Here is a 26,698-nt window from a genome sequence, read left to right on the forward strand (position 1 = left end):
TCAGTTTACTTTGCAAATTGATGTTGTAGACCCACAGCTCTTCTGAACAAAAAATGGCTTGATTCAAATCACATGAGATGAGACTTGTCCCAAGTTAAAGCTGAATATCTGTTGGACCGATATTGACCTTTTTTGAAATTTTACGTGAACCTTCTTCGTATTTATTGAAAATATATTCGGACACGCTAAATATTTAAATAAAACTTCTCTACGCGAAATCTTACAAGAAACAACGTTTTCAATCACAGTTTTAGATTACAGGGAACCATCCTAACAGTTTTAGATTACAGGGAACCATCCCAACAGTTTTAGATTACAGGGAACCATCCCAACAGTTTTAGATTACAGGGAACCATCCCAACAGTTAGTTTTGATAAAAATTATATTATTTCGCACTTGCTCTGTTCGCGCAGAACAGACAAAATGTGTGTTTATTTTTTCAGTCATAATGACCTCAATCGACCTTAGATAAAACAATTTTTTCTTTTCTAGAAAGAAACTGTTTTTGCTCGCAAAAATTTTCCTGTAAAATCCATGGTTCAGGAAATATACTCTAAGTAAACTTTGAGAAAATGAGAAAATCCTTGGCTTAGATGATAAATCATTGGTTTAGGGGATAAATGCCAAGTTTTCGATGATAAATCCATGATTAAGGTGATTAACCCTAAGAATTGAATAATATTCACAAATAGATATAATACATTAAAAAAATATTGTAAAAAAACATGTACTTTATAGAATTAGAAAAAATATTCAATCAAAGGTCAATTGAGGTCTAATTATGAATGGAAGAGAAAAACGTATTTTTGTCTGTTCCGCGCGAACAGAGCGAGTTAGGTTAAACATAATGTTTTTCAAAGGATTTGACTTGGGAGTTGGAACAAACTTCAAACATCACTTTTTACTCTATGTGAGAAATCCAACTTTGGAAATATCAAAGTAGAGTTAATGGTACAGTTGTAGATTGCGAAATAATGTGATTTTGCGACATTTATAAATAAAAAAATAAAATTTAGGTTTTTTAAAGTTGAAATTTATTTACCTGTGTCTTGACCCCAGAACCCCAGAGCAGCTGGAGGTGAGGCTGGTACTTGACCTCACAGAACCGAACCTAAAAGGGATTGTTTAGGAAAAATAATAAATAATAAAATGTTAATTATATAAATAGAAATGAATCATGAATAGCATATTTACCATCTACAGCCAATTGACGGTTACTTTAAACGAGTATTACTTGAGAGCACACAATCAAAACCAAACTCCACGAACCCCAAAAATGAAGGATAGTTTACATTAAATATTGCATAGACATTGGATAGAAATCAATAGAAAATGAAATCATGAACATACCTGAGGATCGAACCGTCTTTTTGTTTCAGATTTTAAGATTTGGTTTTATGAATTTAATATTAATTTTTAGTTTCAGTTTTTTTATACTGCATTCAGCATTTGGATTTAAGTCTTAATCAAAGTATTTAATGTTATTAATTGTTTACATCAAAATCGGCCATTTGAATTTCTTATGATAATTTGCTGATAAACTTTTTTTTTGTTGATTTACATAAATTTTTTTATTGTTATTTTTAACAAAAGTTGTTATTTTAATATCAGCCTTCAAACAAAATCCTGAGAAATTTACCTTTTAAGATTGTGCATTTTAACTGAATGTGATTCCAGTTCCTCAATCCTTGAACCAAGGTTATCAGTCATCTTACTCAGCTCCCTAACCGCTCCGATATTCTCTAAATATATAAATATTTAGATTTACGCATCACCCTAGCAGCTCCAATATTCTCTAAATATACAAATTTTTAGATTTACTTAGCTCCCCAACCGCTCCAATATTCTCTAAATATACAAATATTTAGATTTACTTAGCTCCCTAACAGCTCCAATATTGTCTAAATATACAAATATTTAGATTTGCTCAGCTCCATAATCGCTATAATATTTTCTAAATATACAGATATTAAGATTTACGCATCACCCTAACCGCTCCGATATTCTCTAAATATACAAATATTTAGATTTGCTCAGCTCCCTAACAGCTCCAAAATTCTCTAAATATACAAATATTTAGATTTGCACAGCTCCATAATCGCTTCAATATTCTCTAAATATACAAATATTAAGATTTACTCAGCTCCCTAACCGCTCCAATATTCAATAAATATACAAATATTTAGATTTACTCATCTCCCTAACCGCTCCAATATTCTCTAAATATACAAATATTTAGATTTGCTTAGCTTTCAACATCTGTGTATGTCCTTAGGTGAACTGACTTAATACTTTTTTTCTTACAAAGTAAATCTTTAATTCAACTCAGTTCTTGGTTTGCCCATTTTTTAGCATTGTATCTTTTTTAAATACTTATGGCAAATAGAGGAGTCTTTTAAATATTACTTAATCTAATTTTAGATTTCATTTACCCAATTTCAAAATGCATGAACACCCTATTTAATGAAATTTAAGACAAGGAAACAAATATTAAAGTGAGAGTTCACAAAAACCAAGCCTGATCAGACATTAAAAATTACTCCTCTTTGTTTTTTGTATACACTCCATTTTCTGAACTTCTTACCCAAGAAGAGTCTGTCCTTGTTAACGATGAGCATGTCTGGGATAGTCTCCCCAGAACTGAGCTCCAGGTCACCTGCTGTATGTACTGCATCAGGGAGTACTTGAGCTAACTCCTAAACATTAATATATTGGGATCACAAGGAATACAAAGTAAACAAGGACTCCGGCAGCAGGTACTGGTTCAGGGAGTGGTTGTTCTTCCATGTGACCCTCCAATTAAAAAGTTCATGTCTAATTTAAAAAAATACTAGTTAAACCTTTGTCTGATTATTAATGAAGAATTTTTATGGATTTTATAGTGTTTTATCTAAATATATACTCCTTTGTTATAAGAGCAGAATTTCAAAAGTCCCGCAAATCCTTATATAGAAAAACAAAATTGAAAATAACCAATTTCTAAAGTTAAAAACTTAAAAACAGATGAATAACTCTAGATCAAATTTTTATCGAGCTTTTCAACTGCAGGATACAGAGGGAAATATCCAAGAAAAACGTAAGATATCTACCATTTTTCTAGATCTCTGGGAAAAGATATCGAAAATTGATAAAGCTGGGCATGGAAATGTTGTGGTGACAGTTCCTTTCAATTTCCAAATACCCAAGTTTTTGACAAATAGTGAGTTTAGTGTCAAGGCATTTCAGGACACCTCAAATGCAANGCCGTGAATTCTTCCGCCTCCAAGAAGAAGAAGTCTGTGACTTTCCTCAACAAACCTACAGTTGTGCTGAGAAGAAACCCACACAGACAAGCTAGGGGAAGAAGCTCCTGCTCCGCCTTGACTCCGCCGTTCCTTCTTGGGGGGAGTACTGTGGCGGCGTAGTGGCGGAAGACGAAGTTCTGGAGGAGTTTAAAACCGAATATCAAGACGCGGCAGGTTGAGCAGTTTCCGGCCACGTCATCTATCTATCTTTTACTTTTCTATAAATTTCAGTATTTTAAAGTAGTAATAAAGTAATTATTTAAACAGGTGTTTGTTTAACTTGCTATAATATCCTTGTCTGGTATTTACCTGTGCTAATATCCTTGTCTGGTATTTACCTGTGCTATAATATCCTTGTCTGGTATTTACTATTAATATCCATGTCTGGTAAATATCTTGACTAATATCCATGTCTAGTATTTACCTGTATTAATATTCATGTCTGGTATTTACCTCTGCTAATATCCCTGTCTGGTATTTACTATTAATATCCATGTCTGGTATTTATCTGGACCAATATCCATGTCAAGTATTTACCTGTACTAATATTCATGTCTGGTATTTACTATGTGCTAATATCCTTGTCTGGTATTTACCTGTGCTAATATCCCTGTCTGGTATTGGCCCATTTTCTGTCTTTCATCCTCTGGGAAGTTTTGAAGATATTCTGGCTTGTACTTGTACTTTACAACCTGGATAGTTTTGAATTTTGGATTTAAGCAATCATCTTTCAACACTTACCACAAGAATCTAAGATGTTTCTTGTGTTTTAAAAATTAGAAAAAATTATTTTACAGCTTTTAAGAAAATTTTTAATTTAATTTTTTTTAAATATTTGGAAATCTCGAAACTACAAAAAAATTGATCAACAACATATTAAAGCCTAATTTTTACTTTAGGAGCATAGGCTACCACTAAATGTATTTACCAAAAATTACCTGAATATTTTGTACATTTTGTAATTGAACTTTTGGATCCATTAGGGTGATGTCTTCTTTAATTCTCCTGTTTAGAGCATATAATATTTTCTAGGTTAATATAGCTAACTTATTCCTTACAACTATCTATTTAATCTTTATCCTTACTTTCTAATAGACTAATTCAAAAGTTTTTAGTTAATAGTTAAGTTTTTTAAAACAATTATTTCACTTAGGTTATAGAAAAGACTATTTTCACTGAACTTTTTATAAAACATCATTTTGTATTTGACTGGTCCACTGTGCTTGTATGTGGCATTGGATGTTTCCGATTTTTATCTCCTTGGAGTTACACGAATCAACTTTAAAATTAGAATTAACATAGTTAAACAGCAGATTCTGTAACAAGTTGGCTTTTAGAACATCCTCTTCAGATCTGAAAAAAGAAATTGTTAAATTTGATGATGATTCAACGAAGAATGCAAAATTGAGTTTTTATGAAAAAATAAAAGCGATTAAATCTAGAATACTAGGCTGTTAGGGCGCTTCGCGCCAATCTTCTATTTAAATTGTAAACATATTCTTTTTGTTTACATTTAAAACAAAGAAGAAAAAAAAAATTTCGCGGATTTTTAAAAAAAAATTCGCGGAATTTCAAGAATTTAATTTTTTTTACAAAATTAAAAACCTTTAAAACACATTTTTTAAAATTTTTATCATTCGTTATAAACCTTCCCTGTGGTCACGTGATCTCCTACAAAAAAATTTGGCCCGATCGGTTCAGCCGTTTTGACGTTTATTGGATACAAACAAACAGACATACACCCATACAGACAAGCAAAATTTATATATAGATTTATCTTTAAAAGTTTTACTAATAAATATGGTCTTAGAAAAAAAGTAACAAAAAAAATTCTTAAAATTTTTTTTTTTTACCAACAAGAGATGGATTACTCTCACAAATAGGAAAAGAATTAATTAACCAAATTCGCTCCTTCAAAATGTACCCCTCCGGTTCTTTAAACCCAGGGTTATTTAAAGATAAACACTTTTATTGTTTTTACAAATTTCTGACGTTGTAACTCTTGTTAGTGTGTTCTAAATATTTCAAAAAACACTACACGTGGATTTAATGGTTCTGTCAATATTCCAGAAAGCTATGATTTTCGATCACAGTATCTCTTATAAAACATATTTTTTCAACCTTCTTTCTTAAATACTTTTTTGCCGGCATATACGTTTTAAATAAGTATCAAACGAACAAATCCGTAAGTTTAAAGATTGTTAAAATATAAACCAAAACCCGTATGATTTCAAATAGAAGAAACCGAATTATTCTAACTCTGGTTAGTCCGGGGTGACTAACTTTTCCAAAACTATGAGTTGGGGGAGGGGGGGGGGAGTTATATAAACAATTACCTTTTCTGTAAATTGTTCTCTATTGCCTCTCTTTTTCTTCTTCCATTCATTGGTGTAAACCCAACAGTATTTTGATTGTTTCCAGCATTATTATTATTTCCAATATTAATATTAGCAATATTATTGTTGTTATCATTGTTATTGTTGTTATTATTGTTGTTGTTGTTGTTTATATTATTCACTACATTAGCTGCAAGGGATACTGCGCCGATGGCAAAGTTGAGAAAAGTTAAGCTTGATATTCCTCTCTTTGCCGGGCATTTGCTCTAAATACAAACAAATAATAAGTTCTGCAGTAGATTTTTTTCATTTATATATAATGAAACTCTGGTTTATTTAAAGCAAGGCCGAGTTTTAGGAAAGTTGCACAGCATACAGACAACAGACTATAGACAGCCAACTGTACTGTATACCAACCGAATCAAAAATATGTCTGGAATCACAATTTATAGATGCTTTTACTTCACTTAAAAAGAACGTAAGAACATAGTCGTATTTTATTATACAATTTTTTTTCTATGGGTCTGAAAAAGAAATTTCAAGTGCAACCTCCATTATGTGACTTCCATAAGCAATTTCAAGGCCTTTTCACAACGGTACCCTTTTAAATATTGTCTCATCATTGATAATAATGTATCCCAGTTTTTAAACTAAAAAAACATTATTTTCAATTTTGAATTTTATTTAGACATAGTAGACCATGATGGAAATTGTCATGAATTAAACTAGAAAAGCATCATATTCATTGTTACTCGAAGATTGAGCTTTAAAGAATACTGTTAAAAATCTGACATTTGAAAAAATTAGAGGGTCAATCAAAATAAAGTCTACAGAAGAAGGGGAGGGGAGGGTGGTGGGGGAGGGGGTAAATATAGTGTTAATAAATACAAATCATAGAAAATTTAAACCTTTTTCTTTTTCTTTTTTTCCTCCGGTTTCCGATCATAAATAACATATCGTCTGCCTTGAAACTCTGAGTTTCTTTTCACTCTTCTATGATATTCTTTTATCAGAACTGTTTCAAGATCATTTAGATGCTCAATAGAGGGTAGTACTGGGCGATAAACTTCATTTCTATCAGATATCTTGATTCCGGAGTATTTGTTTACAAACAACAGGTTTTGGCTGCAGTACACCTCACTCAAAAATAGCAGAGCAAGGAGGATCATTTTTAGATTTTAAATTTTAGATTTTAGATTGTTCTCGAATAATTTTATTATTCTATTTACGAATCTTCTTCTTCTACTTCTTCTCTTTCTTCCCACAGGAACCATAATTGCGTTGCTGTTGTTGGAATTGTTGTTGTTGTTCTGCACACTGATGTTGTTTGTGTTATCATTATTATCATTGTTGTTGTTGTTGTTATTATTATTGTTATCATTCACGTTAGAAGCAATGTTAGCGGCTATACTTCCAGCAGCAAGTACAAAGTTCAGGAATGTAAAAGCACTAAAAAAGCACAAATTAGAATTGAAATTTTTATTGATGAACATTTAAAGATGCAACTTATAAACTAAATAAAAAACTGTACTTTCATTCTAAATAACAAATTTTTCATTGAATTGAATCCCTCGTGGGTTTGAATTTTCATTGATGGATACTGGACCGAATTAAAGGCAGTTAAGGAAAGTTGTGCATATCGACGGCTAAACGGGACACAAAATGAATTATCCCTTCTTGTAAGATTATAATAAGGTATTACCTAATAGAACTGCTAGGTTTACATTCTTCTTTAGCTGGAACTATTTGAGGTTTAAGGAAGGCGTAGTTGAGTTTATTCTTAGATTTAGAACTAGAGGCGGATGCAAAATATTCTCCAGGATCTGATTTATTCTGCTTTTTTCTCTTTCCCTGAAAAACAGGAATGAGCAATGCGGTGTTTGGTTTTTGAGACTGTTGGCAAAATTTCATTCAAAGTGATTACTTACGGAGAAATGTGCCCAATTAACAACGCTATCTTTTGATATTTTAATGATAAAGATATCCTAGTTTTTCTTTCTTGAATTGAATTATCTATACAACTGTGTTAGTGCAGCAGGGACAAAAAATAACGGACTTTTTCTTTTCTTAAGAAAGAAAAAAGGCTTTACTTCTCTCTTAGTGTTACTTAGTTCAAGGTTAAAAAGGTATCGTTGTGAATCGGGCTTTAAAGAGCTTTGGTAAACATTAATGATATGATATGATATAATATATATATATATTATACAACAACATTCTAACAATGATAACATACAATCTTAGTACCTTAGCAGCTCGTCTATTTCTAACCGTTGTAGTTGATGTAGGAACAACTAATTAAGTAAAAAGTAAAAAAAGATATAAATAACAAGTGTATTAAATAGTCCATTTTTTAACAGTTAGACAAGATGTGTTCAAGAATTAAATCTAAATTGTAAAATATAAAAGGAAGTTAAAAAATAACGTTTTTATAATTTATCTCTTTTCTTTTAAATTTTTGCCTAAAGTATAGTCTGATTCTTCGAGATAGGAAATATCTAATGTTTGAGTTTCAAAATGGTGGTCTGTATTTCCAAGATATTGGTCTATATTTGACAGATTGTGTTCTGTATTTCCAAGATGATGGTCTATATTACCAAAATGATGGTCTATATTTCCAATATTGTGGTCTATATTTCTATTGGGATTAAGTTCTTTATTTCTCAGATATCTTTCATCTTTTGATTCAAGTAAGAACTTGGTATTTAAGAACAACTGCGCATGTTCAGTATCAGATTCACTTCTAAGATTTTGAGAGTTGTCCCTCAGTGTCTCATTTGATATTGGATTAATTACCGAGAGGATAATTAGAACTAGATTTAATAACATCTCTCAGGACTCCAGGTCTTATTCATAGATATAAGAAAGGCACCTCGAACTAAAAATTATGAGAAAAAGGTTAGATAGGCAAAGACCAAATTTATTTAATTTGAGCTGCGTCGCTGAACTACTTACTGCCGGTTCAAATAATTGAACTACCGATTCAAAGTTAAAGATTAAAAAAAGGATTTTGATTCAGTGATTCATAATTGAACCGGCGTTACGCAGTTCAAATTTAATAATTTTGGTACAAGGTTAAATATGTAATAAATTTAATTTCAGACATTCGTATGATTAAAATAAAGATGTCAGAAGTTAAAAATAAAAGAACCAGCAAGTGAACTAATTAATCCTCATATATATGCAACCTTTGAACTTTTGTGTTATGAATTTCAGGATCAAGCTTTAATCTCCATCTTATGCAGGCCTAGGGATTAATTAAATTCCTCTTTGATATCGCATGGTAACTTTAAATGTGGATTCAAGCATTTATCCTTTTATTTGGAAGTGTTTAAATTTGATAACTTTTCAAAATACAGACTATTTGATCTGATAGAATTTATATTTTTATAAATAAAAAAATCAACGACATCATATGGGTTCAGGTTATAAAGATATAAGGATTAACAAATTTGAGCTTAATGCAAGTTATTATACTTTCTGTGTTGGGTTTATTGAAAGAAAAAATATAAGTATGAATTCTTGAATTTACAGACATTCTTTCTTGATAATCAAATTATTCACCTAAATGATGAATAAGATATTCGAAATTTGCATTCTTCGCTAAATTCAGAATACCAGAGCTGAGCACAATTTTGCAAATTTGCGAATATTTACACTCCTGGCCACACTGCAACAGCTGGTGGAAAAGAATAGTAGTTCGCACACCGATTATGCCCAAATTATCTGAACTTTTTCTGCAGATTTCGTCCACATATGTCCGGTTTTCAAAGTGGTGTTCATACTTAAGTTTTACAATCATATAATAAAATTAAAATAAAATGGCAAACATCACCATTAATTTGCTTTAAAACATACATGCAAAATAAAAGAAAAGAAAAAAATTGTATAAAGTTGAAACAAATCTTATTTCCCCGGATTTTGTAAATAGACGTAATTCCCTTTGACCCTCTATTTAACGAGTAAAATGCCCGATTTACAACGGACCCTTTAAACCTTTGCAAAAATGATTAAGTTTACCTAGTTTTCCTCTAAAAATTGATAATTTTCAATTGCGGTTCTCTGTATAAGTGACAATTGGGAATTTTTGCTGATGAAACAAGTAAGAAAATTGCTTGTTTTTTTATCATTTATTGACAAAAAATCGAGGAAGATTTCTTTGATGTAAGTTTAAAAAAGGACTTAGGTTACCCTTGTGAATCGGGTGTATTGATATTGGGTTTACAGTCCATTTGACTCTTCAAGCAATGATGCTATAAAATTTAATTTGATTATTATTGATTTCCCTGGATAGATCTTTTTCCAATCATTGGCAGAAACATGATTGCATTGTTACTGTTGGCATTGTTGTTGTTGTTTCCGATATTGATGTTGTTATCGTTGTTGTTATTCTCATTGTTATTGTTGTTATTGTTGTTGTTGTTGCTGTTCGTATTGGACACTTTTTTTAAATCAATTAAGAAAAACGGTTTCTCTTACAATCGGTTTATTAACTTAACGCTTGCCACTGGCAGCCTATAATTTTATAATTCTCATATCTTTGCCACCTGACTTTGAAGACTTTTGTTATTTCAAACTGTGCATTCCAACAGATATATTAGTCCAAGTTAAAAAAGATTTTTACCAATAGGTTAAAAAAAATATAAGGACAAGAGAGTTATAGTCTAAGGCAAATGTTTAGATCTTTTATAGATTTTTTTTGTTCTTTGAATTCTAGTTTATCATTTATATATATTCAAAAACCTAAGATGTTTGTAAGAAGTAAAATGTAAAACGTAAATTAATTAGTTTTTAGAAAGCTGATTCAATAAATTTACTGATTAATTGATTAATTGATTGCCTAGGTTGCCAGCCAGAGAGATGGAAGACGCTAGAAAGTTTAAGAATGTGAATGTGGAAACTGCCCCAGAACTTTCACAGTCGGGTTCCTGGAGGTCAATTCATTCTCAAGTTATATGTATTATCCATTGTCAACCAATATTAACCAATATCAACCAATATTAACCAATATTAACCAATGTCAACCAATATTAACCAATATTAACCAATGTCAACCAATATCAACTGATATTAACTAATATTAACCAATATCAACCAATATAACCAATAACAGCCAATATTCACCAATATCAACAGATAAAGACCAATATCAACCAATTTCAACAAATATAAACAATATCGACCACTCTTAACCAGTATTACCATACATTAACCAATATCATAACAAATAAATAAATTACAACCAATATCAACCAATATCAACCAATTCAACTAATTAATATCAACCAATTTAAGTCAATATAACATATCTATCAACATTATAAACTTTAATTGATAATATGTATCAAACAAAAGCACAAGATTTAGAAGCATGCGAATAGAATTTTAAAATAGTTTGTTTGAAAATAAGATTTCATGACTTCAAAATGTCTTTGTAAAGTTTGCATATAGAAGATGGAGTAAGGAAAGTATTGAGCTTTTGGTTTTAATATGCTTCTAATATTTTTAATATTCACCATCTATCAGTAGATTTAGAATGAATGTTACGTAACAAGTTGTAAAAGTTTTATATTTTTTAAAGATTGTAAAATTATTTAAACACTGAGTCGAGAATTGCCTGAGATTCTGATTCTTTATAAACTGTGTATTTTCTACCCTCTATATTCAAACAAGATTTTAATTTTAATATTTTTTTTACGTTTTGAATTTTGGTCGGGATTATTTAAACATTGCATTTGTAATGAAGAGGACAATATTAAAAAAAACTCGTCTTAAGAACAAATATTTTTTTATTCCTATATCTTTGAAACCTAGCATTTTAAATTTTGACTATTTAATTTAGCACACTATATAATAAGAAATTAACTTCTGTGTTGATATTCTTAATCTTGTAGGCTTAATATCGATATCCAATTTGTACATTTTTTGATTTGAGAACAAATAATTGATCCTTTCATAGAGCCCATTAAATCTTTTCGAAGAATTAGATAAATTCTTAGATTTGAATAAGATGGAAATCAATGCTTTATACCAAGATTCACAACACAAAAGGTCTGACATTAGGTTGTAGAGATAAATGGATTAGTTTATGGAGAGTAATTTTAAGTTCCCTTGTTGTTAGTAAAATCTTATTCCTGATGAGTCTTGTCTAAGTTGGGTCAATAGAACTGCTGCTTGAACGTGAAAAATAGTACACAGGGTCAAAACTTAATATTTTTACAGTCAGCAGTTTTGTATAAAAAAATTAAGTTGAATAAAAAATAAAAGTGCAAAAGTCGTAGAATTAAAATTAATTTTTTAAAAGAAAATTTCTGCATATTTTGACTGTAAAAAACCTTTCATCCCGTTATCATGGTTTACCGTGTACTTTTCTAAAAAAAATACAGTCTTCACCAGTAAAACGTAGACTTAAAGTCGTCTTTAACACGTATTATTATTAATTGTCGTTACAGATTTTGTAATGTGTAACTATAATAACAGCGTTCAGATTATTTACGTTATAAATGTCTACTTATAAAACAAATACGAATATCAAAACTGTTAGCTTTATTTATTAAAAAGAATTAAAGAAGGGGTCACGGAAGTTCGTAGTAAGATGACTCCACTGGAGACCACCGGAGGGAATTCTTTTTCTCTGGAGGGGTTTGAAAAAATGCTTTTAACAATTCAAAACTTTACGCAGGGTGATTTACATTCCACTGGAGGGAATCAGATGTCCTTCCTGGGGGGTTATAATTCCACTGGAGGGATTCAGTTATCCTTCCTAGGGGTTTATAATTCCACTGGAGGGATTCAGATATATTTCCTAGGTACTTATGATGCTACTGGAGGGATTCAGATATCCATCCTGGGGGTGTATTATTCCACTGGAGGGATTCAGATACTGAATCCCTCCAGTGGAAATATAAACCCCCAGGACGGATGTCTAAATCCTTCTAGTGGAGTTATATACCCCTAGGAAGGATAACTGAATCCCTCCAGTGGAATTATAACCCCCCAGGAAGGACATCTGAATCCCTCCAGTGGAATTATAAACCCCCAGGAAGGATATCTGAATCCCTCCAGTGGAATTATAAACCCCTTGGAAGGATAACTGAATCCCTCCAGTGGAATTATAAACCACTTGGAAGGATAACTGAATCCCTCCAGTGGAATTATAAACCCCCAGGAAGGACATCTGAATCCCTCCAGTGGAATGTAAATCACCCTGCGTAAAGTTTTAATTTGTAGAAAGCATTTTTGAAACCCCTCCAGTGAAAATAAAATCCCCCCGGTGGTCTCCAGTAGAATCGAATTCTTACTGCGAACTTCTTTGAGTCTTAAAGGAGACTATTTTAACTTCTTTACTGGCTATGAATGTAAATACTCGAGAAACCGTATAAAACTGAACCATGAGGAATGAACGCGGCAAAGTGCGCGAGAAAACTGCGCGTCATCCGGAGATTTAAACGGTAAATCAGGATTGAAATCAGGATAATAAGAGTCAACGGTATTCTTTCCTGGTTTAAAGAGACATTCTACGATTTTATCCCTAAACTTGTCAAGGGTGTATACAAAGGGGGCGGTGAAAAGGGGGGTGGGGGGGGGTCTTGGTGTACGAAACTAGCTTGAGCCTCATCCTTTGTACATAAAAGGAAGGTGCGCTTTCTAGAAATATAATTTCCCCTTTTTAAAAACTGAAGAACGGCAAAATAGTGTTTTTTTCCACCTAATAACAGTTTGGAATTATATTTTCTTATGGCCTTTAAATTTGATTTCATCATTGAACAAATAAAGTCGATCATATATGATATCATGATTATATAAAATACTAAATTCAATTTTAACTCACCGAAAAAGCGGTTAAGAGGTTGATATTATGTTGGATCCTTTTCCTTTCCTGTTATGTCTATATGATCTTTTGAGGCCACTTTCACTTTTTGTTATATCTTGTAAGTTCACTTTCAATGTGGTTCACTATTATTTTTTACATTTCACTCTTTTCCCTTTCACTTTTTCCAATTTTTTACCAATTTGTTAAGAATAAATTCTATTCTATTCTTTTCTATTCTATTCTATTCTATTATATTCTTTTCTATTCTTTTCTATTCTATTCTATTCTATTCTATTCTATTCTATTCTATTCTATTCTATTCTATTCTATTCTATTCTATTCTATTCTATTCTATTCTATTCTATTCTATTCTATGCTTCCCTGTCAGAAGGATGTAAAATTTCTCCAGCCACCTAAATCAGAATAATATCAATATTTTAAAAACTTTTTTCTTTAAAGCCTCCGCTAAGGTGAACTCCAAGCTAAGTTTTTAACCTCCAGCTATTTAATTAGGTTCTGGACAAAAAAAAAGACGAGATTCATTTCTAATACAGAACTTATCTTATAATTTTTTGACTATATTTTGCGCTTAAGCGGACTATTGGCACAATTTAAAGTGACCCTTACTGCAAAGATAGAAATGCCCAATTCACAACGGTACTCTTAAAAGCTATTCATTTTGAAAAACTAATGATTTTCAGTTGAGGTTTCTTTACAAAAATTTCTAATGTAGGAAAATTGAACATTTTTACCAGATAAATTGTTGTGAATCGGATATGCCACTTTTTGAATCAATTTCACTTGAAATTACGTTTACACTCTAGTCTACACTCTAGTCTACATTTTAGTTGAAAATTAGTTTATTTTGAAGGGAGTGTTGGTGAAAACTGAAAGTAGCAAGTATTATGAAATATTAACAATAAACGAATTCGTCGAAAATAAATAAATGATTATAGGTTGTAATATAAAAAAAATGAAAGTAAGTTTTTTGAAATATTAACTATAAACGAATTCGTCGAAAATAAATAAATGATTATAGGTTGTAATATAAAAAAAATGAAAGTAAGTTTTATGAAATATTAACTATAAGCGAATTCGTCGAAAATAAATAAATGATTATAATTTGTAATATAAAAAAATTAAAGTAAGTTTTATAAAATATTAACTATAAACGAATTCCCAGAAAAAAAATCAATGATTATAGGTTGTATGAATGATTTGTTTAAAATTAAATTAATTTTTTAACGATCCGAGTTGAATATTGCAGCTTTCTGAATTTGTATGGACGCTACGTTCTTCGGTATGATTCGATTTTAGCAATTTTCTCGTTGTAAACGGAACAGATGAAGTAAGATTAGAAGCAATCACCATCGAATATTTTTCGACGTAAGCCTATACCCGGCCATTCTATTTTTCGTGAACACTTGCTTTGAGTTATAAGCTTGATACGGATTTTTACAATATTTTTACTTTTAAAAAATATCTGAGCATTATCAATATTATCTTTCCTGAAGGTTTCCTTGCACCGTTAAACTTTCTTCTGAAACATCAGTTCCAATCCCAACCTTGCCTAAACAAATCAAAGTAAAAGGAATTGAATCTTTGCCACAAACTTTGATTTTCTAATTCCTGTATATTTGCAACCCAATAGCTCTAAGATATTGTAAACTAGAAATATATATGTAAATAAATAAGATCAAGTAATCCTAGTTTAAATTATGCAATTTGTACACAATCGTCAATCATGTTACAAAAAACACGGCTGTAGAGCCTGGATGGTCTGAAAAAAGTGGTCGATTTTCCCTCAGCCAGCGCAGCTTGAGGAGAAAGTACTGGGGTCGGCGCAACTTTTGTGAAGACTTTAATAGCATGAATTATTGTTATTTAAAAATACTGACCTTCTAAACAAAAAGTTTAATTTTTAAGAATTAGGCGCTTAGAGTTTCCAGGGCGTGTGTTTGATTGCCATTTTAGGTTAAAGGAATTGAGTCTTAGGAACAAAATCAGATATTTAAACCACAATATCTTTAAAACTCGATGTTGTAAACCTTTTTATATTTCAAACTCAGATTAATTGATTTAACAGAATTTATAGTTTGAAATATCTAAGGTATGCAACATTTGGTTCCAAAGATATAATGATTAGAAAATCAGAGTTTGTGGCAAAGACTCAATTCCTTTCAAGCTTTACAAAGGCTCAAATCGTCATATTTTTCTCAAAAATTTCTAGTGCTATTCATAATTCTAGATTTTACGGTATTTTGCACTCCTAATAAATAATTATATTTACAATTAAAATTTGGAAGATTTTTGTTGCTTTTTTTCAAACTTTTCGATTAAAATACTTTGGACTCACCCAAATGGTAGAGAGTATCTGCTCCCTTGATCCATCCTCCTTCACTAGTATCAGTCTCAAACAAACCAGGATTCGAGGCCCTTGATAATTATTTTTTATTTGTAAAGATACCATTTCTAGTTTTTTTATTTTTTTATAAACAATTTATTTCTGAAGTCAGATTACTGACTAGTTGAACTAGTTTTGGAAAGTTAAACTACTTTTCTAATTTGGCCAAGATTTAAGACAATCAGTTATAGTTCTAATAAACGTACCTAGTTAAAATACATTTTACTTTCTGTTTTATGATGCATTTAAATGATTTCTGATTTCATGATTCAATTTTCTTTGACCGAGATTACGTAGAGCAATGCACAATGCACATACATATTAGCATAACTAGTTCAATTAATATATTACAAAGACAAATTCATCTAAACCCGTAAATCTTTGTTTATCATTTCATTTATTTTTACTCATTTTATTTTAAGTCTTAAAAAGAATATTAATATTTTACAATTATTTTGTATTTACATTTCTCCCAGAATCTGCAGTACATTATTGCATGTAAATAAATATGTGGAGTATCCAATCCAATCCATGGTGTTTCTTTTTTTACAAGTACCGAACCTTTCTATACCCAATTCTTTTAATTTATATCCTTTCTTCGAAGGTTATATATAAAATTAAATACCTAAAAACTAGAAATACTTACCTAACTATTATTTTATCTGTTGCTAGAGCGACAAGGCAAACCGTTTGCCTGTTTTGAAGTACAGCTTCAATGCTTACAACAAGTTGGAAGTATCTAAACATTTTATTTGAGATTACACCATCTTTAGTTTATTTGAGATTACACCATCTTTAGTTTATTTGAGATTACACCATCACTAGATTATTTGAGATTACACCATCTTTAGTTTATTTGAGATTACACCATCTCTAGTTTATTTGAGATTACACTATCTTTAGTTTATTTGAGATTACACCATCTTTAGTTTATTTGAGATTACACTATCTTTAGTCTTTTTTTTGTGTCCTTAATCTCTTATAATAATAAAAAAGAATTCTCTGTAATTTCCAGAGGACCCTGCCCCATAGATATATAAATAAACATAGATAGCTTATGTGCACAAAATCACCAAGAATTGTACAGTCCGCGAACTCACACTTCTAGGGGTCAAAGTGTACTTCAATGATAAGCGGGGTGGTTTGGTGTTTTAATGGATTTCATAATAGAGTGTAAAATAATTCCGTAAATGGAACTATTTGAACAACAATATTTCACTGAGCAATATATCATATTGACGAGAGCTGAAGAAGGACATGAGAAGGACTAAACTAACTTAAATTTCTCTCTACAGAACTCATGTACACCACAAGTACTCAATGACATAAGAACAGCCAATTTTCACAACCGACCTAGTTAATCTATATAATAGGAATATCTTCAAAACTTCTCTGTACATTTATATCTTGCAAGATGAAAAATGTCGTCTTATGCGCAATCTATCTTTATCTATGCCCCGCCCCCATCTCCCCTCCCCTTACACCTTCTTCCCTTAGCCACTATCTCTACCTAGTTCTTAGTTACCTTTGATCTGGATTCGGTTTACCCCTTTTCCTCATATTGTTCAGTGTTGTCTCAGAGAAATGAAGACGACCTTGAACCATGTCATATATATATATATATATAAAACAACCACAAAAGATAAAAAAGTAAACAATGAAAAAAGAAAGGAAATAATTAATTCAAAGTTTTTCAAAAAAAGTAAAGGAAAAATTTACAAAAAAAAACCTAAAAATATAAAAATATTACAATGATTTCAAAAAAGAAAAACGTGTTAAAGTGGACATATAGAAAATACAATAAATATTAGAACATGCCTACAGAAACACGCATTGGTTGATCTCCCTTAAAGCTCAGCCGGATCGGAAAAAACTTTTTCCTTGATCTATCAGCTTGACTCTGCTCAATCTGAAATAGGCTTGAGTCAGTCAAAACTTTGACGACTGTTTCAAGTCAATTAGAAAATCAATAATAAAGTTAGTATGAGTAATAAACCTAGTTTCAAGTCAATTAGAAAATCAATAACAATATTAGTATGAGTAATAAACCTAGTTTCAAGTCAATTAGAAAATCAATAATAATGTTAGTATGAGTAATAAACCTAGTTTCAAGTCAATTAGAAAATCAATATTAAAGTTAGTATGAGTAATAAACCTAGTTTCAAGTCAATTAGAAAATCAATAATAAAGTTAGTATGAGTAATAAACCTAGTTTCAAGTCAATTAGAAAATCAAAAATAATGTTAGTATGAATAATAAACCTAGTTTCAAGTCAATTAGAAAATCAATAATAATGTTAGTATGAGTAATAAACCTAGTTTCAAGTCAATTAGAAAATCAATAATAAAGTTAGTATGAGTAATAAACTTAGTTTCGGCGCGATTTATTGCCAAAGGCTTTGATAGAAGATATTTTCAAAGGCTTTAAAAAAGACATTGCCAAAGTTATTGATAAAGATAGTGCCAGAGTTAAAAATGATGATACTGTAAAAATTATTATTTATGATATTGCCAACGTAATTGATAATAATACTGACAACACTCCCTCCCTACAAAGTTGCCCATTCGACCTTGAAAAAGTGCCCATCCGACCTATAAAATTTATTTATGAAATCTTGAAAAAAGCTTATGCATTAAAGTTAATTTAATAAACTGTTCTAAAAAGTGGAAAAAGTGGAACTAAAATCGCTATAATTTTGAATTTTCGAAAACCTTTATCTTTGGAACTTTATGTCGTAAAATATATTTCAAATCATGAATTCTGCACCAGAATAAACTAGAAATATCAATGGTTAACATCCTTCAGCTCGCAAAGGATAGTGTTTAGAACATTGAAACTTGTGGCAAGTGTTCAATTCCTTTAGACCTGGATAATGTGATCTGGGGCTTCCTTCTTTACTCCTGCAAAGTTTAATTGAAGAAATTGTATTTGTGAGTATCCAGTTCCAGTTTTCAACATGGAGTGCATTCCATCCTAGAAACACAGGATTAATATGTAATATAAAGGATAAGAACTAATTAAACTTGAGTCCGAAACTTTAATGAATAAATAAGCGTTTTTGTACATAAATATTGTATTGATAAAAAATAGGGTAGACAAACTGTTAAACATTAAAGTAGGTACTAGTTACTAGTTAGAACCAAGACAAGTTATTCTGAGAACTCTCCGCTTCAGACGGTGGATGTACTTTCCATTCGACTTCTCTGATAAACTTATTACTCGAGACTTCCCGTGTATCCTGCTCAACCTGGCAAGTTCTCCTATCTCCATGTTGCAGGAAAAAATCATTTGCTTAAATGCAGGCTTGCATCTGTGTCAGACTTGGCTTGGATATATGCCACGCTCTTGATGCGTGGTTTGTATTTGTCTTCACGGACAAAACTCGTTTGGCATGCGGCAGCTGTATTAACCGCCCTATATTTAATACAAATGAGCTGCTACATCAACGGAACTATCCCCACTTTAAACTACTAAACCCATGCTAGTTCCAGTAAGTATCCAACCAACTTTTTTGAATGTTTCATGACATGGTAGCTGAAAATGTATATGTTTACCTTTGTCACGTGACATGTCAGCTGAATATGTATTATTGTTAACGTTTGTCAACCAAATGTCAGCGGAATATATATTATTGTTTACCTTTGTCCATAACATGTCACCTGAATATATTATTGTTTACCTTTGTCACGTGACATGTCAGCTGAACATATATCTTTTATCCTCGCAACGTAACATGTCAGCTGAATATGTATTATTGTTAACGTTTGTCAACCAACATGTCAGCGGAATATATATTATTGTTTACCTTTGTCCATAACATGTCACCTGAATATATTTTTGTTTACCTTTTTCACGCAACATGTCAACTGAATATATATTATTGTTTAACTTTGTCACGTTACATGTCAGCTGAACATATATTTTTTATCCTCGCAACGTAACATGTCAGCTGAATATGTATTATTGTTAACGTTTGTCAACTAACATGTCAGCGGAATATATACTATTATTTACTTTTGTCCTGTAATATATCAGCGGAATATGTATTAGTGTTTACCTTTGTGATGTAACATGTCAGCTGAATATATATTAGTGTTTACCTTTGTCATGTAACATGTCAACTAAATATGTATAATTGTTTACCTTTGTCACGTATCAGGTCAACTAAATATGTATTATTGTTTTCATTTTTCACGTAGCATGTCAACTGAATATATATTAGTGTTTTTCTCTGTCACATAACATGGCAGCTGAATAGGTAAAATGTATTATTGCTTACCTTTGTCACGTGACATGTCAATTGAATATGTATTATTGTTTACCTTTGTCACGTGACATGTCAATTGAATATGTATTATTGTTTACATTTGTCAGGTAGTAAGTCAACTAAAAAGGTATAATTGCTTACCTTTGTCACGTGACAAGTCAGCTGAAAATGGTTCTTCTTCTGTGCAATAAAGGCCTCATCTGAGAAAAAAAAAACAGATTTTTTCCAATTGTAGTTTCTACTCTGAAGTGATTAGCGCATTTCTGCTGCAGGAAAACAATGATAAATGATCAAAATGAAATGGTTTATAGGCAAGAAAAACGACGACATATTTCATATTATTGATCAGAATAAGGTTTCAAAAGGTGCTGTTGTGAATTGGGAAAGCCATTTTTTAAATGTGGGTCTCTTGAAATTACAACGACAATCCCTTAAACTTCTGGAAATTTAAAAAATAATTTGATTTTAATTAATGTAAGAACGTTTTCAGATCTGGACATAAATTCAACTATTTCTTTCAGTTAAAGTTTAAACTACTATGAGTCTGGATTTAAGTGAAGCAAATCCAACTTAATTTCAGGTTCATAATTTTTAACTGGAGGCTCTAAATACTACCTGTGGCACTGTAATTAAACCCTTTGTCCGCTCTAACAGTTAACCCTGGGACACCTTCAGCCTAGATAAAGGGAAGGTTCACAAATAAAAAAAATCGAGTTTTTGAATCTAAATGGAGTTTTAATGAAAATAATCGTGTATACATCAATGTTAAGAAAAAAGTTTATTATTTGTTTATGGCATTTAGCATTGGTAATTTTTAAACATACACATTAAAAACTATTTTTAATTCTTTATATAATAAATAATTTTTTAAATGCTCTTTAAACACTTTTCTTGAGTATTTTTACGATAACTTTACAGTTGTTAAATCGAAATCATTAAACAAAATGAAATGACAAGTTTTTAAAAATTATCTACAGGATGTTCTTTAAAAATGTAACAATTGCATGCATGCTTCACATTTTAACTTATATTGTTACCTTATATTCATTATTACAAGTTGTTCCCCATGTTTCAGGCCGAAATGGGAAAAATGTGACAAGCCCTGAATCCCCCGCCTCACCCTCCGTTTTAAACTGCCCCCGGGTTGAGTCTAGTGGGGCGTGGACAGTGGCGGATCCTTCACCCTCCTCTTTCCGCCGTTTTCGGGGCGGAGCAACAACCGTCAATGGTACCCCAGGGACTAAAAAACAAATCAGATTTGATCAAATTTGTTTTGATTTTAAAGTTTTATTATATTTTTGTTGGGATCTGATATGGCCAAAGGTATTTTTTGCAATTTACAAGAAAGGACTTAACACCTGCCGCAAAGTCTAAATCTTATCTTTATATATCATTGCAACATAATGGTTACAAGCCTTTTATAATATAAACTTAAACTTTTTGATCTAACAGAATTTTCAGTTGAAACATCAAAGGTCTATATACCATTGGGTTGCATTTTGAGTGTTCAATTCCTTTGCAAAATTGTTGAATGTTATATTTTCAGTAATGTACATAGAGGAACTACTGTCAGGAGAAAAGAGATGGAATAAAATATATTTACCTGGTGATCGAATAGGCTCTTCTTTAACTTCATCTTCCAAACCCTGAATTGAAATAACAGATAACTATCAAATTTTTTCTAATTTGCGGATTAGATGAATATTTCTCTATTTATTTCATTTGAAAATTTCTTGCCTGTTTTTGAGGAAACCTATTTTCAAGCGTAACTGGTATATTCGGTCCTCGAGGTGGTCCAATGTATGCATTTCTTAAATCTGATGTTTGCTGATTTTTGTTGAGAACCGGTTTCATAAAACTATTTGGCGGATTACTACGCCCGATTAGACTGGAGTTTGTACTCTGCACCGGTATTGATTGATTGATTAAAGGAATAGGGTTTAATCTGGCGGGTAAACTGGTTCGTTTACCCCCCAAATATGGAAGGTTTAGATCCTGGTGTAAGCCCTCAGCCCCTGCAACCAATGATTTATCACTTTCTTAATTATAAACAAAAAAGCGTCTTTAACCAAGAAAAATTTAATAAAGAGACGTACATGACGACGTAATTTCAAGTGCAACCCTCTATTTAAAGAGTCACTTCTCCAATTAACAATTTTACCACAGTTGAAATAATCAATTTACCGATAGAAAAAGAATGATATCTCTTCGTTTCGTGATCAGTCCAATGTTTAAAGGCTACCATTGTGAATCAACTTGCAACTCTTAGATGGAGAGTCTACAATAAAATTAAGTTCATAATCTCGTTAAATCATAAGATTTACAGAAGAAGTAAATTCATGGTTTGATGATTTGATTTTATGTTCTTTTATTATGTCATTCTTCTCATAGAGGTTAAAAGAACTAAAGTTTCAAGTCTTATTTGCAAATATGTTTGTAACAAAATCAACTGCATGCATGCAGACTAAAGAATAGGACCCATAAAACTGTGGAATTGGAAGACGAACTTTAACAGTAGACCATAATTTTGCATATTCGTATTATATAACATAACACACAGAAATTATGTATTGTGCACAGAAACATTTAACTGCAAATGTTAATTTTAGGCAAATTTTAAAACTACTTGCTTTGTAACAGGATGGTGAAGACAAATATCGTTTTACATATCCATTGTTTTATGGGTATTACTGTAAATTATGATATATCATAATAAAAAGTGAAAAATTCCTTGCTGCAAAAGCAGAAGAGGTTTAGTGTAATCAATTTCTCGAAGGTCTCGACTAATCTGAACAATTATTAGTATTATCTTTATACAGGGGTACCAATATCAAAGGATAGTATTTAATGAAGATCTTAAATAAAAAAAATCATTTAGATATATATCATCCTTAAATATAACTTTAAACTATAAGGTTAGATTAATAAAGAAAAAAGTTTACAGCAGCTGGGACCAAAATAGTTAGAGCAATTAGGCTGAATTAATAGTCTATTTGATTAGATTTATGTTCTATAAATAATGATGTTATTAATTTAAATATTATATTTGACGGTTTATTTGTTAAAGATATTAATTATAAAACTGAAAAAGAAAGCCGTGAGCATTGTAATGATATAAACGCCGACCACTGTACCTGAGTATGCTGTAGACTGCTGGGTTGATGTTGTTGTGTATTGGAGGAGAAGGGGTAGTGAGATACCACACCTCCTGACACTTCCTGGGAGGAGAAAGGGGAGGGGGTGGAGAAAGTAGAGGGGGAGAGGGAGGAGGGGGTAGAGAGGGTTGAGGGTGATGATGAAGTGTGTAAAGGAGAAGGTGATGAGTGAAGAGGTGAAGTGATGTGTTCAGATCCAGAGTCAGGAGGACTTTCAGGGAGCACTCCTGTAAAGGTTTAATTAAGGATAAATTAAAGGTTTAGTTCTAGGTTTAATTACACGTTTAGTTTATAGGTTTAATTAAGGATTAATTACAGGTTTAACTATAGGTTTAATTATAGGTTTAATGATAGGTTTAATAAAAGATTTATTACAGGTTTAAATGCAGGCTTATCAACAGGTTTAATCTATAAAATTTATTTAAATCAATGAATTAAGTAAAAAAGAAAAATTAAATCATTAGATTAATATGAAAATTTATATTTAGATCAACCCCATACCCTTTCATTTATAAAAAATCAAAATCAAAAAATATTCGATAAAAACACGTTGATTTTATCAAAAAAATATATAAAATATTGACAATTTATATAAAACGAATATTATTCAGTTAAGAATAAATGAAACAATAAAAAAAAACATTTAACAAAAAACCTTGATTTTATCCAAATAAAAAGAAATGCATCAATTATGATTAGATACAAGTAAAAAACTAAAATGTTTTTAAAAAAACATTGATGATCTTATTATATTAATATTAATATTAATTTACCTGAACAAATTAGCCTAGTTAAAGGATCAGATTGCAAATCTGTGTTAGTTGTATCCAGCAAATATTCTGGTAATCTAGTGTAGTCTTCTTGCAACAGATCCTTTAAAAATAAAAATGGTAAATTTTTCTGTATCTGTATCTGTATCTGTATCTGTATCTGTATCTGTATCTGTATCTGTATACCTGAAGCTGTGATGTATTATCAGAAAGATAGTTTTGTAAGTCATCGATATCAAAACCTATAAAAGTGCACAGTTAAATTATAAAATTTCGCTTTGGGACACAGTAAGTCTAATAGTTCAACCAATTAAGCAAAATAACCATAATACTCGTCCAAACTACCTGATCTTTGAAAAATTAACAAACACACCTGCGTCTAAAGCATCGATTTCCATATTCGCGTCCAAATCTACTAAATCCATCTTTATTTAACTTTTTTCGCCGTTTCTTTAAAGTTGATATTTTTAAACCAAAAGAGACGATTTGCAAGAGCTTGAAGCTCGCCGTTGAAACATTTTATATCTAAAAAAAATATTAGAAAATGAGTTGAAAATGAAAATACATCATTAACATATTATTCTGAGATGGGAACCGAATTCAATGAATTTGAGAGAGAACGCTGAGCTAACTACCGCTTGTACAAATCCTGCATCAACGATTCAAAGTTAAGGATATGATCATGAGAATTTGAATCGGTTATTCAAGATTTAAACCGGTTGTTCGGCAACCTCTCAAAATCAAATTCATAAAATTCGGCCCTTGGTTAAGAATTAAGGGGGATATTTTACTAGGCTTCCTCATTTTTCTTGCTGTTAGCTTTAAATGTATATACAGTGTGGACCAAAAAAAGCAGGGATTAGCGTTTTTAAGCCCCAATAATATTTGTAAATGACTTGAAAAGTGCTCTGGTATAAAGTTCTTAATTTTGGATGGGGTCACGTAAAAGTAAAATTTTATCGTGCGATGCTTTTGTTTGGCGTAAGACTATGTAGTATGTTAGAAACCCTCTCGGTTTACCTACTTCGAAAACTAAACTTTTTTATTACTCTAGATTTATTTAAATATATTGCAGAGCGAAAAAAAAGGTTTAGAAATTATAATAATTAATGCATAATTAGATTACTATAATGTTCATGTTTGTGCATATTTCNCCTTAATTTATTTCTGTGTACGCCCTTGTGCAGAAAGATTACACCAATTCTATCAGGATGAATCATTCTTATCGGACTACAAACGCATAGAAGGCTTTTTTCATCAGAGTAAAACAGTAAAATTGCATTTACTTAGACCTTTTAACAAAAAAGAAAGAAATTTTGAGCTAATATCAGAAAAGAATTTGAATTTATGTGTTTTTAAACTTAGTTTTGTTGTTTGCGTTGTTGCAAGCTTACCACTTGCCTCTTAATTTTCATAAAATATGAATTGAACTCTTTTACAACCTCATGCTCAGTCATATCATACAGTTGAACTTGATATAATAAAAGTATTTATGAGTATCGTTTCAACCATCACTTTGTTTTCAACATTTCCTGAAGGTAACTACACACTTCTTTTAGATCATACCCTTATATATAGATAAATTAGATATGTACACTCTTTATGCTTTTTAACTTGACTGGCATAATTGATGACTAACAAACAAATATTAAAAGTTTTAAATTCAAAAAATGAAATATAGATTATCATAAACTGAAATATAGATTATCATAAACTAAGTTTATTTTTAATTTTTTAATGTAAATTCTTGGAGAAAGGGGAGGGGGGGGAGAAAGGAGAGGGGGAGAGGGAGGAGGGGGTAGAGAGGGTTGAGGGTGATGATGAAGTGTGTAAAGGAGAAGGTGATGAGTGAAGAGGTGAAGTGATGTGTTCAGATCCAGAGTCAGGAGGACTTTCAGGGAGCACTCCTGTAAAGGTTTAATTAAGGATAAATTAAAGGTTTAGTTCTAGGTTTAATTACACGTTTAGTTTATAGGTTTAATTAAGGATTAATTACAGGTTTAACTATAGGTTTAATTATAGGTTTAATGATAGGTTTAATAAAAGATTTATTACAGGTTTAAATGCAGGCTTATCAACAGGTTTAATCTATAAAATTTATTTAAATCAATGAATTAAGTAAAAAAGAAAAATTAAATCATTAGATTAATATGAAAATTTATATTTAGATCAACCCCATACCCTTTCATTTATAAAAAATCAAAATCAAAAAATATTCGATAAAAACACGTTGATTTTATCAAAAAAATATATAAAATATTGACAATTTATATAAAACGAATATTATTCAGTTAAGAATAAATGAAACAATAAAAAAAAACATTTAACAAAAAACCTTGATTTTATCCAAATAAAAAGAAATGCATCAATTATGATTAGATACAAGTAAAAAACTAAAATGTTTTTAAAAAAACATTGATGATCTTATTATATTAATATTAATATTAATTTACCTGAACAAATTAGCCTAGTTAAAGGATCAGATTGCAAATCTGTGTTAGTTGTATCCAGCAAATATTCTGGTAATCTAGTGTAGTCTTCTTGCAACAGATCCTTTAAAAATAAAAATGGTAAATTTTTCTGTATCTGTATCTGTATCTGTATCTGTATCTGTATCTGTATCTGTATCTGTATCTGTATCTGTATCTGTATCTGTATCTGTATCTGTATCT

General features: G+C 30.8%; 2 protein-coding genes and 1 long non-coding RNA gene across 4 annotated transcripts; all 3 read right to left on the reverse strand.

Moving 5' to 3' along the window:
• Positions 1-1,038: 1,038 nt before the first annotated feature.
• Positions 1,039-24,547, reverse strand: LOC111705932 (myelin regulatory factor). The gene is made up of 22 exons (XM_023478645.1): positions 24,400-24,547; positions 24,213-24,268; positions 24,030-24,129; positions 23,236-23,483; positions 22,832-22,889; positions 21,839-22,116; positions 21,705-21,747; positions 21,139-21,341; positions 20,717-20,777; positions 20,243-20,301; positions 18,700-18,807; positions 17,653-17,743; positions 17,360-17,429; positions 16,481-16,573; positions 15,787-15,866; positions 14,939-15,000; positions 13,812-13,843; positions 4,223-4,289; positions 3,881-3,976; positions 2,585-2,696; positions 1,640-1,742; positions 1,039-1,111 (listed from the first exon to the last, which is right to left on the reverse strand). Exons 1-22 carry the CDS (start codon positions 24,449-24,451, stop codon positions 1,039-1,041), a joined length of 2,145 nt encoding a protein of 714 aa, XP_023334413.1. The 5' UTR covers positions 24,452-24,547.
• LOC111705933 (AN1-type zinc finger and UBX domain-containing protein DDB_G0268260) lies at positions 4,296-9,400 on the reverse strand. Of its 2 annotated transcripts, XR_002766106.1 has the most exons (7): positions 9,182-9,400; positions 8,080-8,495; positions 7,865-7,911; positions 7,323-7,471; positions 6,529-7,069; positions 5,621-5,886; positions 4,296-4,637 (listed from the first exon to the last, which is right to left on the reverse strand). XR_002766106.1 is itself a non-coding variant. In XM_023478646.1 (5 exons), the coding sequence occupies exons 2-5, from the start codon at positions 8,444-8,446 to the stop codon at positions 6,799-6,801; spliced, it is 834 nt and encodes a 277-aa protein (XP_023334414.1). In that variant the 5' UTR covers positions 8,447-8,495; positions 9,182-9,400; the 3' UTR covers positions 5,900-6,798. The 2 variants fall into 2 exon arrangements, 1 of the variants encoding a protein (XP_023334414.1); XM_023478646.1 differs by lacking the exons at positions 4,296-4,637; positions 5,621-5,886 and having other exon boundaries at positions 5,900-7,069.
• LOC111705934 (uncharacterized) lies at positions 11,752-13,650 on the reverse strand. The gene is made up of 3 exons (XR_002766107.1): positions 13,449-13,650; positions 11,953-11,988; positions 11,752-11,823 (listed from the first exon to the last, which is right to left on the reverse strand). It is a non-coding gene; the product is annotated as an uncharacterized LOC111705934 (long non-coding RNA).
• Positions 24,548-26,698: the final 2,151 nt, after the last annotated feature.

The sequence above is a fragment of the Eurytemora carolleeae genome, unplaced genomic scaffold, assembly GCF_000591075.1.
Source record: "Eurytemora carolleeae unplaced genomic scaffold, Eaff_2.0 scaffold590, whole genome shotgun sequence".
Taxonomy (NCBI): Eukaryota; Metazoa; Arthropoda; class Copepoda; order Calanoida; family Temoridae; genus Eurytemora; species Eurytemora carolleeae.